We start from the raw sequence: 16,744 nt of genomic DNA on the forward strand, positions 1-16,744 counted from the left end.
GCCCTCTGATGTTCCTAGTGTAGGAAGCCAGGAGCTTGTTTACTTACCTGGGGTGGGTGTCTCCTTGCCTAACTCATCCTCCATGTTCCTCTACATCACATTCCTTGCTGTTGCTTCCTCAGTTGGGGGTGGGCATGGAGTAACAAGTAACTGGGGAAACTGGACTGTGAGGATCTTCCACTGCAGTCTCGGGGGATAAAGACAATTTCTCACATACCTTGTTGATAATGGACCTGCATGTGGAAGTTTAAAGATTAGGAGTGGCTTAATCTTTAATCCTGGTAAAAATGGAGAGTTCAAGAAGGTGTGGATGTCTTGGGAGATTGGGATTGACATATATACACTAATATGTATAAAATGGATAACTAGTAAGAACCTGCTGTATAAGAAAATAAATAAAATTCTAAAATTCAAAAAAAAAGAAAATGTGGAGGTCTAGTGGAGAGCGCATATCTGGCTCATTTCTTCTAGTTTCTGGTGCAACAGAGGGGTAGCTGGTTCACCTCTGAGTTGTCAGCCACATCTTCACTTCAGGCACCTGCACGCTAGTGAGGGCTCTCATCCACTTGCTGGGTTACTTACACCTGGAAAAGTACTACCTGCAAATACAGTAGAGATTTAAGAATATAAACATTTTTAGCTTTTGAAGAAAATAACTCCCTTTTCTAATATGCAAAGCTGTTAATCAAGTTTTAGCCCTTTGATTTTCAGTTATGTTTGTAGAAAGGCATTGCATACAAAAGCAAGGAAATGAGATTAAATATAATGATGTTCTGATAAACACAGGCTACCTGATTATCAGGGGTTTGGACTGGAAGTTACAGTCTTCAGAAAAATATTGGAGTTATTCTTTTTTTGAGGGAGGTTAGGATTCTTACTATAAGCTTCTATTAATAAATGTCAAGTTATTTTTGTGACTTAAGAAGATTATAATTTTTTATAAAATATTTAAGAGGGTTTCAGACCAAAACCTCTGTAATCATTTGAAATCTTACGATTTAGTTTATTCTGTTTGTGATTTAGGTCTAAATCTATGCCTGAAGAAGTTTTCCACTGGGTCTAGTTAGTTATACCCACCTTAGTAAATATATCTGTGCTAAAAGAGGAGCTCTTCTGGTTGTTGACTTTCCTTTTCCTGAGATACTGAGAAATAAGGGACTTGTAGTTTGAACACAGTTTTCTAGATTGTGATGGCTCCAAGTGCTGTTAGTGTTTGAAGATCCTGACTTTTATTGTGATAAGGCAGTGAGAACAGTGGAGTTAATGGAAGTAGGCTGAATTGCTTCCCAGAATAGATGGGTTAATATAGATACCAATGATGATGAAATTGCTCTCTTTTGTGATTTTTTTAGAATATACATTTTTACTTATCTGTGTTTATGGTATGTGATTTTCGAAGTGTACTCCCCTCTCCTCACTAACTCTCATCCCTTCTTTATATAATAGATCAACGACTATCATCTGTTCTACAAGATGAGTAACAGCCACCCTCTTCGCCCCTTTACTGCAGTGGGGGAGATTGATCATGTGCACATTTTGTCTGAACATATTGGTGCCTTGTTGATTGGGGAAGAATATGGCGACGTCACATTTGTTGTGGAAAAGAAACGTTTTCCTGCCCACAGGGTAATTTTAGCAGCAAGGTGCCAATATTTTCGGTAAGTGTATATTACTTTTTGAAGATTGAAGTCACTTGTAGAAAACACTGGTATTTTCCACTCTGTGAAAAATATGTAACAAAACAACAATAAATTCTAGCAGTCATTCAATTCAACATCTATAAGAATTTAATCTTTGTCAACTTTTTGTTATGTTTTGAAAATCACCTTTTCCTTTCAGGAGTCATCTTAGAATCATAGGGTTAGGAGGCTTCTTAGGCTAGACTGTACCCAATCAACCATTTTTCAGGGTCTCAACAATATTTCTGCGGCTGAGTCTTTGTTGCCTTCACCCTCTCCTCACAGTTGATGGCTAATGGAACTTAAACTGATTTATTGGCGGATGGGCCTCTTGTTGTACGGGTAGACTGACCTCTGGACTCGCCAGTGAACACGTATACATCTTAGTTTCAGACTACTGAGGTCCAGGACCTGTAGGTAACCCAACAGATCTCTAAGACATGCAGTTTGACAACCCCAGAGTAAAGGAAACTTAAATATTTACTGAGACTAAGTTTCATAGTTATATTAGAGCTAAAACTAAACAAAATATGTGTTTAATTAATGTAAAAATCATACTTGTACGTATACATAGCTATTGTTTGTTACTTAGACCCCTAATTTCCAGGGTTATAAATGTTAAACTGAGGTCTAATTACTCTACATTTTACCTAATCTTAGTTAAAAGGGAATCATCACTAAATTATTGACTGATAATGTATCCTTGACAGATCCATGGAGTCCATATCCAAAAAATCATGGATTTGCCTGTGAAACTTGATATCGAGAAATTGAGATGCTGAAGGCATGGATAAAATTTCAGTTATCTTCTAGTGAAAACTGCATTCTGATTTTTACAATCAGAATTAACCGAGACAGCAAAACCAACCTAGAGTCACACATATTGTAGTAAAGTGTGTTTCTTGGAAATATTTAGTGTTTAGCTATAACTCTTACAGTGCTTTATAAACATTTTTAGAATGTTTCATCTTGTAAATATAAAATGCCACTGTAAATACAGCCAGGAGCTTAGAAAAGAGAGGAGTCTATTAAGAGTTCTAGCTAACATGCTCCTATCAAGGCAAGGCAGCTGGCCTTGGTCTTGTCATTATTTGTTACCAACCTCTGTCCTCTGCACACTTTTGTGCTTCTTTCCCTTTTCATTCTTCCATTCATTATATTAAAGTGTCTTGTAAAAGTCCACTCTTTATTAATTTAGAACTTTTCAGCCTTATGCTTAGTATTTGTTACTATTATATATCTTCCCTCTTTCAAAAATAATTTGAGACAACTGTAGGTGGGTATCTTTTAGGTGATCAGTATATTCTTAAAAGAAACCCAAGTACTTTTAGAAATTTGAGGATCGTATTGAACGAATGGAATATGCTCCCTTCATTTATTGATCTTGTTCTTGCTGTCTCTTTGTGGGTATTGAACCTTTATAATATCTGATGGCTCACCAGGCTAAACTCAGTCATTACCAACGCTATCTTAGACTGATTCTCATTGCTGACACTGTTCATGTGCGAAGGAAAGTTAACTGTCAGCAGTCAGGAGAGACCTTATGAGTGTGGTCATAGAGCCTATCAGTTCCCAGATAAGGACAAGCTAACTGTACCGGAGGGAACCTTCCACAAGTTGGGGGTTCATATTTAGGCTTCCTAGGGGTCCTCATCAAAACCACTTTTAAAACATCGAGAATCCAGGTAAGTACCATGGATCACACTGGAGTGGGAGTAGGTCTTGGCAAGATCTCCCCAGGAAGGTATCCTTTAATCTAGTAATTTTAAGGTTGTGATTGGATGCTCTCTGGATTCATGGAAACCTTCACAGATGTTTTTAGGCAGACTATAACCCAGTGAGGAAGTATGTTCAGAATATTCATGAATCTTTTGCTGGGTAGTTGCAACTATTTCTGTGAGGCAAGCAAGAATGTCCTGTCTTGCTTGTCCGGGGGAGGGTGGGAGGAGTTCTAGGCAAGCATGGAGGGAAACTTTGAAATGCTAGTCCTGCTCTTGAGAATCTTAGGAGCACGGGAGTCTCTTTTTGTCCCCTTATTTTCTCGCTCTCACTTTTACACGTTTTCTTTCTCACTCATTACTCTTCCTTTTCTGTACTCCTCCCTAGTCCTCCTCTGGCCACCCTTTCTTTCCTGATGGATTGGAAACTTTAGTTGGTTCATATTATTTCTCCTAGAGTAATAGAGGTAGAAATGTAAATTTACTACCTGACTGGATTGTCTAGTTTTCATTATTTAGATGAGCAGATAAGCAATAATATGGGGATTTTTTTTAATCTGAAAAATACTGGAAGACAAAATAGAAAAGTCAAATTATCCATAATCCCATCATGAATTTCATTTTTAATTTATAAGCTGACAGATGAAGACCCTTCCCTTCCAGCCATCTAATCCTATTCCCTAGAGACAACCACTGTTAACAGTTTAATATGTATTTCCCCTCAATATAAATAGATATATCTATATATACCTGTGTGCATACAGATGTAAGTATGTGTTATACACTCTTTTCTATGTGACACATAGGGATCTGCAACCTGACTTACCAACTATATCCTGGACATCTTTCCAAGACAGTATATTTTGATCTCCCTTGATCTTTCTAATGGCTGCATAGAATGTGTATATCATAGAATATATATAGAATGTGTATATCATAGTTTTTTCAACCATGTGCCTCTTGATGGACATTTAAGATTTTTTCCATTGTTTCAATATATCTTCTTATACATTTATCTTTATCTTGCTCTATTATCTTATACATTTATCTTTATCCTAAAAGTGAGATTACTGAGTTGAAGGGTATGCATATTTTAGATTTGAATAGATACTACTTAAATTCCTTTCCAAAAAGGGATACCCATTTATACTCTCAAAGCAGTGCATGAGAAAACCTGTTTTTCCATTGTTTTTGCAGTGCTGAATATTAACAGGTTTTTAATTTCTGCCAGCCTGACAGGGAGAATGGCACCTGATTGTGTGTAATTGTTTTCATCTGATTATCTTTTCCTCTGGAGCTTTACTTTTTAAACTACTTTCTTGACCTTTAACAGGTTTATATTGATTTCACTGTTCCTCTCAAAAGAGCACTTTCATCTTTCTAATTAATGAATGTCTATTATGTATCTTGAGCTCTCAGGATTATTCGTTAGTTCAGTTGTTTATAGAATTAATTCAAAATAGTTCTTAAATTATTTGTCTTTCTTTAGAGAACTATTTTAAGTTATTACTATGCATTTCTTCACCTGAATCTTTGTGTCATTAAACACATGTATGTTTTTTATAATGTTGATAACCTTTATTTCATAATTTTGTAGCAGATGCTATTTGAAGTTTTTCTCATGCGTTTCTTCTCTGATGTGCAGAGCATTACTATATGGTGGAATGCGAGAATCTCAGCCTGAAGCTGAAATTCCTCTCCAAGACACCACTGCAGAAGCATTCACAATGCTACTTAAATACATCTATACTGGGCGGGCGACGCTGACAGATGAGAAGGAGGAGGTGCTGCTGGACTTTTTGAGCCTGGCTCATAAATATGGATTTCCAGAGCTGGAGGATTCTACCTCTGAGTACCTCTGCACCATACTTAACATTCAGAATGTCTGTATGACTTTTGATGTTGCCAGTCTCTACTCCCTTCCCAAGTTAACTTCCATGTGCTGCATGTTTATGGACAGAAATGCTCAGGAGGTGCTCTCAAGCGAAGGCTTCCTCTCCCTTTCTAAGGTGTGTCATTGTCTACAAGTAATTTACAGGCATGCACTGTTTTATTTATATCTGTAAGTTAGAAATATGGCAGTGGACTAAGAATAAAAAAATAAAAACCATTAGTGTGGAAGAGGTTGTCTAGCCACCTGCCTCTGGCTACTGAGACTCTAGATCATATAAGAGAGAGGCAGATTGCTGCTGTTGTCTTTTAAGATTCTTCAGGTAAGTTCTATGTGCAAAAGAGACTGTGCTGCTGGTGGTTGTTTTCAATGTGATGGCGTCAAATAGGCTCCTTTGTGGTGTTGCATACTGTTTTTTGGTTTTGTATTTCTCTGACAGAGTATTACTAATAATTCCTTATTATGAGGGGGAAAATTCATAAAGGAGATCTGATGTTTCATTGGATGTCTTTAAGTCCTTGTCGGGTTTTTTTTCTGGCCCAGAACTCACTATTGTACAATGTTTTATACCATATAACAGCTAGAATAAAACTATTTTTCCCAAATCTTCCTCTCAACCCTGGTGATTGTCTTTCCTTTCCCTTCCTGTGTTCCTCCTAGGACCTGACTTCTTCAAATGAGAAAACCTCTTTGAAAAGCTACAAGTCTTGATTTGAGTGACTGTGATTTTTATTGTCCTAGTTAATTTTCAAAGGCAAGGATCTTGTAGGGTCGCACAGTGTTGCTGGCAGTCAGTTTAGAAATCTGAGAACCAAAAGTGCCGTGGTGCAGTAATACTGTGGAACAAAAGGCTTGAATTTTAAACGCTAGATGCATCTTACTGGCTCATAAATGCTAACTCTGCTGAAGAACCTGTATGGAATGGCAGCGTCTCACACTGCTGTTTTTCTTCTTATTTTATTAAAGATGGGTGCAAATGTGCTGGAAAGACTAGGTACAAGATGCCTACGGCTATTCACACAGCCATAATGGGCAAGAGAGTACATGGCACAAAGAATAAGGAAAGAAGATGGTCAAGAAGAGTTAATTGCTTAAATATAAGTGATACTTGCAGTTCAGTAAAGTTTTACTGATTGATCATGCACATGGTTGAGCTCCATAATAACTGGAATTTTTCCTTTTTATCCTTTTCAGACAGCACTTTTAAACATCGTATTAAGAGATTCATTTGCAGCTCCCGAAAAAGATATTTTCCTAGCCTTGTTAAACTGGTGTAAGCATAATTCAAAGGAGAATCATGCTGAAATCATGCAGGCTGTCCGTTTGCCTCTGATGAGCCTCACTGAACTTCTGAATGTCGTGAGGCCTTCGGGACTGTTGTCTCCTGATGCCATTCTGGATGCTATTAAAGTTCGATCAGAGAGCCGGGACATGGACCTCAATTATAGAGGCATGCTCAGTAAGTACCTGTTTATTAGGCTAATCTCACCAAGAAGTTTTGTTTGCATCCTGTGACAGGCTCAGCTACAAAACTCTAGCTACAAAACTGTAGTTCAGGTAAACATGGTATGTGTCAATCTGAGAACATAGAGCTCTGATTCCTGTGGAATGCCTTTCCCACTCCTTCTCATGCTAATTCCTCCTGAGATTGCTTAGCCTCTGTAGACCACAAAATACGTATTTCTTGCCATTCCTGGACAAATTTCTCCAGCCGCTCCCTAGAATGTCAAAAGTTAGATACTTTCTCATGTTAAGACCTTTCCTCCTTTCCTCTTTTCCTGCATCGAATCAGCATTGAGTACATGCTATATACTTATTATTATTTTAGGTGCCATGAACACGGAGATTCTAAATAACAATAATAATGGGTAACACTTGCATAGCATTTACAATACTTCTATGGTATTTTTCTTATTAATAAAAATAATAGCAACGAACGCTTATGAAGTGCTTATATATATCAGTAACAGTCCTACATGATGATTTAATTCTCACAATAACCCTTTGAGATAAAAACCCATTATTTTTTTCCTATTTATTTTAAGTGAAGATAATGCACTTCTTTTTTTTTGAATTTTATTTTATTTATTTTTTTATACAGCAGGTTCTTATTAGTTATCCTTTATATGTATTAGTGCGTATATGTCAATCCCAATCTCCCAATTCATCACACACACACCCCCGCCTGCCACTTTCCCCCCTTGGTGTCCATACGTTTTTTCTCTACATCTGTGTCTCTATTTCTGCCCTGCAAACCAGTCATCTGTACCATTTTTCTAGGTTCCACATATATGCGTTAATATACGATTTTTGTTTTTCTCTTTATGACTTACTTCACTCTATATGACAGTCTCTAGATCCATACACGTCTCTACAAATGACCCAATTTCGTTCCTTTTTATGGCTGAGTAATACTCCATTGTATACATGGACCACATCTTCTTTATCTGTTAGTCTGTCAATGGGCATTTAGGTTGCTTCCATGACCTGGCTATTGTAAATAGTGCTGCAATGAACATTGGGGTGGATGTGTCTTTTTGAATTATGGTATTCTCTGGGTATATGCCCAGTAGTGGGATTGCTGGGTCATATGGTAATTCTATTTTTAGTTTTTTTAAGGAACCTCCATACTGTTCTCCATAGTGGCTGTATTAATTTACGTTCCCACCAACAGTGCATGAGGGTTCCCTTTTCTCCACACCCTTTCCAGCATTTGTTGTTTGTAGATTTTCTGATGATGCCCCTTCTAACTGGTGTGAGGTGATACCTCATTGTAGTTTTGATTTGCATTTCTCTAATAATTACTGATGTTGAGCAGCTTTATATGTGCTTCTTGGCCATCTGTATGTCTTCTTTGGAGAAATGTCTATTTAGGTCTTCTGCCCATTTTTGCATTGGGTTGTTTGTTTTTTGAATATTGAGCTGCATGAGCTGTTTATATATTTTGGAGATTAATCCTTCATCCACTGATTCGTTTGCAAATATTTTCCCCCATTCTGAGGGTTGTCTTTTCGTCTTGTTTATAGTTTCCTTTGCTTTGCAAAAGCTTTTAAGTTTCATTTGGTCCCATTTGTTTATTTTTGTTTTTATTTCCATTACTCTAAGAGGTAATCAAAAAAGATCTTGCTGTGATTTATGTCAAAGAGTGTTCTTCCTATGTTTTTCCTCTAAGAGTTTTATAGTGTCCAGTCTTACATTTAGGTCTCGAATCCATTTTGAGTATATTTTTGTGTATGGTGTTAGGGAGTGTTCTAATTTCATTCTTTTACATATAGCTGTCCAGTTTTCCCAGCACCACTTATTGAAGAGACTGTCTTTTCTCCATTGTATATCCTTGCCTCCTTTGTCATAGATTAGTTGACCATAGGTGCGTGGGTTTATCTCTGGGCTTTCTATCTTGTTCCACTGATCTATATTTCTGTTTTTGTGCCAGTACCATATTGTCTTGATTACTGTAGCTTTGAGGTATAGGCTGAAGTGAGGGAGTCTGATTCCTCCAGCTCCGTTTTTTTCCCTCAAGACTGCTTTGGCTATTCGGGGTCTTTTGTGTCTCCATACAAATTTTAAGATTTTTTGTTCCAGTTCTGGAAAAAATGCCATTGGTAATGTGGTAGGGATTGCATTGAATCTGTAGATTGCTTTGGGTAGTATAGTCATTTTCACAATATTGATTCTTCCAATCCAAGAACATGGTATATCTCTCCATCTATGTATCATCTTTAATTTCCTTCATCAGTGTCTTATAGTTTTCTGCATATAGGTCTTTTGTCTCCTTAGGTAGGTTTATTCATAGGTATTTTATTCTTTTTGTTGCAGTGGTAAATGGGAGTGTTTCCTTAATTTCTCTTTCAGATTTTTCATCATTAGTGTATAGGAATGCAAGAGATTTCTGTGCATTAATTTTGTATCCTGCAACTTTACCATATTCATTAATTAGCTCTAGCAGTTTTCTGGTGGCATCTTTAGGATTCTCTGAAGATGTATAGTGTCATGTCAGCTGCAAACAGTGACAGTTTTACTTCTTCTTTTCCAATTTGTATTCCTTTTATTTCTTTTTCTTCTCTGATTGCCGTGGCTAGGACTACCAAAACTATGTTGAATAATAGTGGCGAGAGCGGACATCCTTGTCTAGTTCCTGATCTTGGAGGAAATGCTTTCAGTTTTTCACCATTGAGAATGATGTTTGCTGTGGGTTTGTCGTATATGACCTTTATTATGTTGAGGTAGGGTTCCCTCTGTGCCCACTTTCTGGAGAGTTTTTATCTTAAATGGGTGTTGAATTTTGTCAAAAGTTTTTTCTACATCTATTATCATATAGTTTTTCTTCTTCAGTTTGTTAATATGGTGTATCACATTGATTTGCGTATATTGAAGAATCCTTGCATCCCTGGGATAAATCCCACTTGATCATGGTGTATGATCCTTTTAATGTGTTGTTGGATTCTGTTTGCTAGTATTTTGTTGAGGATTTTTGCATCTATATTCACCAGTGATATTGGTCTGTGATTTTCTTTTTTTGTAGTATCTTTGTCTGCTTTTGGTATAAGGGTGATGGTGGCCTCATAGAATGAGTTTGGGAGTGTTCCTTCCTCTGCCGTTTTTTGGAAGAGTTTGAGAAGGATGGGTGTTAGCTCTTCTCTAAATGTTTGATAGAATTCACCTGTGAAGCCATCTGGTCCTGGACTTTTGTTTGTTGGAAGATTTTTAATCACATTTTCAAATTTCATTGCTTGTGATTGGTCTGTTCATATATTCTATTTCTTCCTGGTTCAGTCTTGGAAGGTTATACCTTTCTAAGAATTTGTCCATTTCTTCCAGGTTGTCCATTTTATTGGCATAGAGTTGCTTGTAGTAGTGTCTTAGGATGCTTTGTATTTCTGTGGTGTCTGTTGTAACTTCTCCTTTTTCATTTCCAATTTTATTGATTTGAGTCCTCTCCCTCTTTTTCTTGATGAGTCTGGCTAATGGTTTATCAATTTTGTTCATCTTCTCAAAGAACCAGCTTTTAGTTTTAATGATCTTTTTTATTGTTTTCTTTGTTTCTATTTCATTTATTTCTGCTTTGTTCTTTATGATTTCTTTCCTTCTACTAACTTTGGGTTTTGTTTGTTCTTCTTTCTCTAGTTGCTTTAGGTGTAATGTTAGATTGTTTGAGATTTTTCTTGTTTCTTGAGGTAGGCTTGTATTGCTATAAACTTCCCTCTTAGAACTGCTTTTGCTGCATCCCATAGGTTTTGGATCGTCATGCTTTTGTTGTCATTTGTCTCTAGGTATTTTTTGATTTCCTCTTTGATTTCTTCAGTGATCTCTTGGTTATTTAGTAATGTATTGTTTAGCCTCCATGTGTTTGTGTTTTTTATGTTTTTTTCGCCTGTAGTTGTTGATTTCTAATCTCATAGCATTGTGGTCATAAAAGATGCTTGATATGATTTCAATTTTCTTAAATTTACTGAGGCTTGATTTGTGACCCAAGATGTGATCTATCCTGGAGGATGTTCCGTGCGCACTTGAGAAGAAAGCGTAATCTGCTGTTTTTGGATGGAATGTCCTATAAATATCAATTAAATCTATCTGGTCTATTGTGTCATTTAAAGCTTGTGTTTCCTTATTAATTTTCTGTTTGGATGATCTGTCCATTGGTGTAAGTGAGGTGTTAACGTCCCCCACTATTATTGTGTTACTGTCAATTTCCTCTTTTATAGCTGTTAGCAGTTGCCTTATGTATTGAGGTGCTCCAGTGTTGGATGCATATATATTTATAATTGTTATATCTTCTTCTTGGATTGATCCCTCGATCATTATGTAGTGTCCTCCCTTGTGTCTTGTAACATTCTTTGTTTTAAAGTCTATTTTATCTGATATGAGTATTGCTACTCCAGCTTTCTTTTGATTTCCATCTGCATGGAATATCTTTTTCCATCCCCTCACTTTCAGTCTGTATGTGTCCCTAGGTCTGAAGTGGGTCTCTTGTAGACAGCATATTTGTGGGTCTTGTTTTTGTATCCATTCAGCGAGCCTGTGTCTTTTGGTTGGAGCATTTAATCCATTCACATTTAAGGTAATTATCGATATGTATGTTCCTGTTACCATTTTCTTAATTTTTATGGGTTTGTTTTTGTAGGTGTTTTCTTCTCTTGTGTTTCCCACTTAGAGAAGTTCCTTTAGCATTAGTGGTAGAGGTGGTTTGGTGGTGCTGAATTCTCTCAGCTTTTGCTTGTTTGTAAAGCTTTTGATTTCTCCATCGAATCTGAATGAGATCCTTGCCAGGTAGAGTAATCTTGGTTGTACGTTATTCCCTTTCATCACTTTAAATATATCATGCCACTCCCTTCTGGCTTGCAGAGTTTCTGCTGAGAAATCAGCTGTTAACCTTATGTGAGTGACCTTGTATGTTATTTCTCGTTTTTCCTTTGTTGCTTTCAATAATTTTTCTTTGTCTTTAATTTTTGTCAATTTGATTACTATGTGTCTTCGTGTGTTTCTTCTTGGGTTTATCCTGCCTGGGACTCTCTGCACTTCCTGGACTTGGGTGGCTATTTCCTTTCCCATGTTAGGGAAGTTTTCGACTATAATCTCTTCAAATATTTTCTTGGGTCCTTTCCTCTCTCTTCTGCTTTTGGGACCCCTATAATGCGAACATTGTGTTTAATGTTGTCCCAGAGGTCTGTTAAGCTGTCTTCATTTCTTTTCATTCTTTTTTCTTTATTCTGTTCCTCTGCAGTGAATTCCACCATTTCTGTCTTCCAGGTCACTTATCTGTTCTTCTGCCTCAGTTATTCTGCTGTTGATTCCTTGTAGTGTATTTTTCATTTCAGTTATTGTATTGTTCATCTCTGTTTGTTTGTTCTTTAATTCTTCTAGGTCTTTTTTTTTATCATCTTTATTGGAGTATAATTTCTTTACAATGGTGTGTTAGTTTCTGCTTTATAACAAAGTGAATCAGTTATACATATACATATTTTCCCATATCTCTTACCTCTTCCATTTCCCTCCCTCCCACCCTCCTTATCCCACCCCTCTAGGTGGTCACAGAGCACCGAGCTGATCTCCCTGTCCTATGTGGCTGCTTCCCACTAGCTAGCTATTTTACGTTTGGTAGTGTGTATATGTCCATGCCACTCTCTCACGTCGTCCCAGCTTACCCTTCCACCTCCCCATATCCTGAAGTCCATTCTGTAGTAGGTCTGTGTCTTTATTCCCGTCTTGCACCTAGGTTCTTCATGACCTTTTTTTTTTTTTCTTAGATTCCATATATATGTGTTAGCATACGGTATTTGTTTTTCTCTTTCTGACTTCACTCTGTATGGCAGACTCTAGGTCCATCCACCTCACTACAAATAACTCAGTTTCGTTTCTTTTTATGGCTGAGTAATATTCCATTGTATATATGTGCCACATCTTCTTTATCCATTTGTCTGTTGATGGACACTTAGGTTGCTTCCATGTCCTGGCTATTGTAAGTAGAGCTGCAATGAACATTGTGGTACATGACTTTTGAATTATGGTTTTGTCAGGGTATATGCCCAGTAGTGGGATTGCTGGGTCGTATGGTAGTTCTATTTTTAGTTTTTTAAGGAACCTCCATAGTGTTCTCCATAGTGGCTGTATCAATTTACATTCCCACCAACAGTGCAAGAGGGTTCCCTTTTCTCCACACCCTCTCCAGCATTTATTGTTTGTAGATTTTTTGATGATGGCCATTCTGACTGGTGTGAGATGATATCTTATTGTAGTTTTGATTTGCATTTCTCTAATGATTAATGATGTTGAGCATTCTTTCATGTGTTTGTTGGCAATCTGTGTATCTTCTTTGGAGAAATGTCTGTTTAGGTCTTCTGCCCATTTTTGGATTGGTTGTTTGTTTTTTTGATACTGAGTTGCATGAGCTGCTTGTAAATTTTGGAGATGAATCCTTTGTCAGTTGCTTCATTTGCAAATATTTTCTCCCATTCTGAGGGTTGTCGTTTGGTCTTGTTTATGGTTTCCTTTGCTGTGCAAAAGCTTTTAAGTTTCATTAGGTCCCATTTGTTTATTTTTTTTTTATTTCCATTTCTCTAGGAGTTGGGTCAAAAAGAATCTTGCTGTGATTTATGTCATAGAGTGTTCTGCCTATGTTTTCCTCTAAGAGTTTTATAGTTTCTGGCCTTACATTTAGGTCTTTAATCCATTTTGAGTATATTTTTGTGTATGGTGTTAGGGAGTGTTCTAATTTCATACTTTTACATGTACCTGTCTAGTTCTCCCAGCACCACTTATTGAAGAGGCTCTCTTTTCTCCACTGTATATTCTTGCCTCCTGTATCAAAGATAAGGTGACCATATGTGTGTGGGTTTATCTCTGGGCTTTCTATCCTGTTCCATTGATCTATATTTCTGGTTTTTGCCAGTACCATACTGTCTTGATTACTGTAGCTTTGTAGTATAGTCTGAAGTGAGGGAGTCTGATTCCTCCAGCTCCGTTTTTTTCCCCTCAAGACTGCTTTGGCTATTCGGGGTCTTTTGTGTCTCCATACAAATTGTGAAATTTTTTTTTCTAGTTCTGTGAAAAATGCCAGTGGTAGTTTGATAGGGATTGCATTGAATCTATAGATTGCTTGGGTAGTAGAGTCATTTTCACAATGTTGATTCTTCCAATCCAAGAACATGGTATATCTCTCTATCTATGTATCATCTTTAATTTCTTTCATCAGTGTCTTATAATTTTCTGCATATGGGTCTTTTGTCTCCTTAGGTAGGTTTATTCCTAGATATTTTATTCTTTTTGTTGCAATGGTAAATGGGTGTGTTTTCTTAATTTCACTTTCAGATTTTTCATCATTAATGTATAGGAATGCTAGAGATTTCTGTGCTTTAATTTTGTATCTTGCTACTTTACCAAATGCATTGATTAGCTCTAGTAGTTTTCTGGTAGCATCTTTAGGATTCTCTGTGTATAGTATCATGTCATCTGCAAAGAGTGACAGCTTTACTTCTTTTCCGATTTGGATTCCTTTTATTTCTTTTTCTTCTCTGATTGCTGTGGCTAAAACTTCCAAAAGTATGTTGAATAATAGTGGTGAGAGTGAGCCACCTTGTCTTGTTCTTGATCTTAGTGGAAATGGTTTCAGTTTTTCCCCATTGAGAATGATGTTGGCTGTGGGTTTGTCATATCTGGCCTTTATTATGTTGAGAAAATTCCTTCTGTGCCTACTTTCTACAGGGTTTTTATCATAAATGGGTGTTGAATTTTGTGGCAAGCTTTCTCTGCATCTATTGAGATGATCATATGGTTTTTCTCCTTCAATTTGTTAACATGGTGTATCACATTGACTGATTTGCCTATAGTGAAGAATCCTTGCATTCTTGGGATAAACCCCACTTGATTATGGTGTATGATCCTTTAGTGTGCTGTTGGATCTGTTTGCTAGTATTTTGTTGAGGATTTTTGCATCTATGTTCATCAGTGATATTGGCCTGTAGTTTTCTTTCTTTGTGACCTCTTTGTCTGGTGTTGGTATCAGGGTGATGGTGGCCTCATTGAATGAGTTTGGGAGTGTTCCTCCCTCTGCTATATTTTGGAAGAGTTTGAGAAGGATAGGTGTTAGCTCTTCTCTAAATGTTTGATAGAATTCACCTGTGAGGCCATGTGGTCCTGGGCTTTTTTGTTTGTTGGAAGATTTTTAATCACAATTTCAATTTCAGTGCTTGTGATTGGTCTGTCTAATTTTCTGTTTCTTCCTGGTTCAGTCTTGGAAGGTTGTGCATTTCTAAGAATTTTTCCATTTCTTCCAGGTTGTCCGTTTTACTGGCATAGAGTTGCTTGTAGTAATCTCTCATGATCCTTTGTATTCTGCAGTGTCAGTTGTTACTTCTCCTTTTTCATTTCTAATTCTATTGATTTGAGTCTTCTCCCTTTTTTTCTTGATGAGTCTGGCTAATGGTTTATCAATTTTTTTTATGTTCTCAAAGAACCAGCTTTTAGTTTTATTGATCTTTGCTATCGTTTCCTTCATTTCTTTTTCATTTCTGATCTGATCTTTATGATTTCTTTCCTTCTGCTAACTTTGGGGTTTTTTTGTTCTCCTTTCTCTAATTGCTTTAGGTGTAAGGTTAGGTTGTTTATTTGAGATGTTTCTTGTTTCTTAAGGTAGGATTGTATTGCTATAAACTTCCCTGTTAGAATTGCTTTTGCTGCATCCCATAGGTTTTGGGTCGTCGTGTTTTCATTGTCATTTGTTTCTAGGTATTTTTTGATTTTCTGTTTGATTTCTTCAGTGATCTCTTGGTTATTAAGTAGTGTGTTGTAAGTAGTGTAAGTAGCCTCCATGTGCTTGTATTTTTAAAAGATTTTTTCCTGTAATTGATATCTAGTCTCGTAGTGTTGTGGTCGGAAAAGATACTTGATATGATTTCAATTTTCTTAAATTTACCAAAGCTTAATTTGTGACCCAAGATATGATCTGTCCTGGAGAATGTTCCATGAGCACTTGAGAAGAATGTGTATTCTGTTGTTTTTGGATGGAATGTCCTATAAATATGAATTAAGTCCATCTTGTTTAATGTATCATTTAAAGCTTGTGTTTCTTTATTTATTTTCATTTTGGATGATCTGTCCATTGGTGAAAGTGGGGTGTTAAAGTCCCCTACTATGATTGTGTTACTGTCGATTTCCCCTTTTATGGCTGTTAGTATTTGCCTTATGTATTGAGGTGCTCGTCTGTTGAGTGCATAAATATTTACAATTGTTATTATCTTCTTCTTGGATCGATCCCTTGATCATTATGTAGTGTCCTTCTTTGTGTCTTGTAATAGTCTTTATTTTAAAGTCTATTTTGTCTGATATGAGAATTTCTACTCCAGCTTTCTTTTGATTTCTATTTGCATGGAATATGTTTTTCTATCCCCTCACTTTCAGTCTGTGTGTCCCTAGGTCTGAAGTGGGTCTCTTGTAGACAGCATATATATGGGTCTTGTTTTTGTATCCATTCAGCCAGTCTGTGTCTTTTGGTTGGAGCATTTAATCCATTTACATTTAAAGTAATTATCGATATATAGGTTCATATTCCCATTTTCTTAATTGTTTTTGGTTTGTTATTGTAGGTCTTTTCCTTCTCTTGTGTTTCCTGCCTAGAGAAGTTCCTTTAGCATTTGTTGTAAAGCTGGTTTGGTGGTGCTGAATTCTCTTAGCTTTTGCTTGTGTGTAAAGTTTTTAATTTCTCCATCAAAGCTGAATGAGATCCTTGCTGGGTAGAGTAATCTTGGTTGTAGGTTTTTCTCCTTTGTCACTTTAAATATGTCCTGCCACTCCTTCTGGCTTGCAGAGTTACTGCTGAAAGATCAGCTGTCAACTTTATGGGGATTCCCTTGTGTGTTATTTGTTGTTTTTCCCTTGCTGCTTTTAATATGTTTTCTTTATATTTAATTTTTGATATTTGCTTAATATGTGTCTTGGTGTGTTTCTCCTTGGATTTATCCTGT

General features: G+C 36.7%; 1 protein-coding gene across 4 annotated transcripts in view; it reads left to right on the forward strand.

The window, feature by feature from the left end:
* Window positions 1–16,744, forward strand: part of BTBD9 (BTB domain containing 9) — a 406,786-nt gene that overhangs the window by 33,226 nt on the left and 356,816 nt on the right. For all 4 annotated transcript variants that reach the window (XR_009505745.1, XM_059938776.1, XM_059938774.1 and 1 more), the window contains exons 2-4: window positions 1,447–1,658; window positions 5,043–5,406; window positions 6,483–6,747. Coding sequence is in view for 3 of the 4 variants with exons in the window: in XM_059938776.1 (XP_059794759.1) it covers window positions 1,474–1,658; window positions 5,043–5,406; window positions 6,483–6,747 (814 nt within the window). In the remaining variant the exon portion in view is untranslated. The remainder of the gene's footprint in view (window positions 1–1,446; window positions 1,659–5,042; window positions 5,407–6,482; window positions 6,748–16,744) is intronic.

This window comes from Balaenoptera ricei, chromosome 11 (genome assembly GCF_028023285.1).
Source record: "Balaenoptera ricei isolate mBalRic1 chromosome 11, mBalRic1.hap2, whole genome shotgun sequence".
NCBI classification, from domain to species: Eukaryota; Metazoa; Chordata; class Mammalia; order Artiodactyla; family Balaenopteridae; genus Balaenoptera; species Balaenoptera ricei.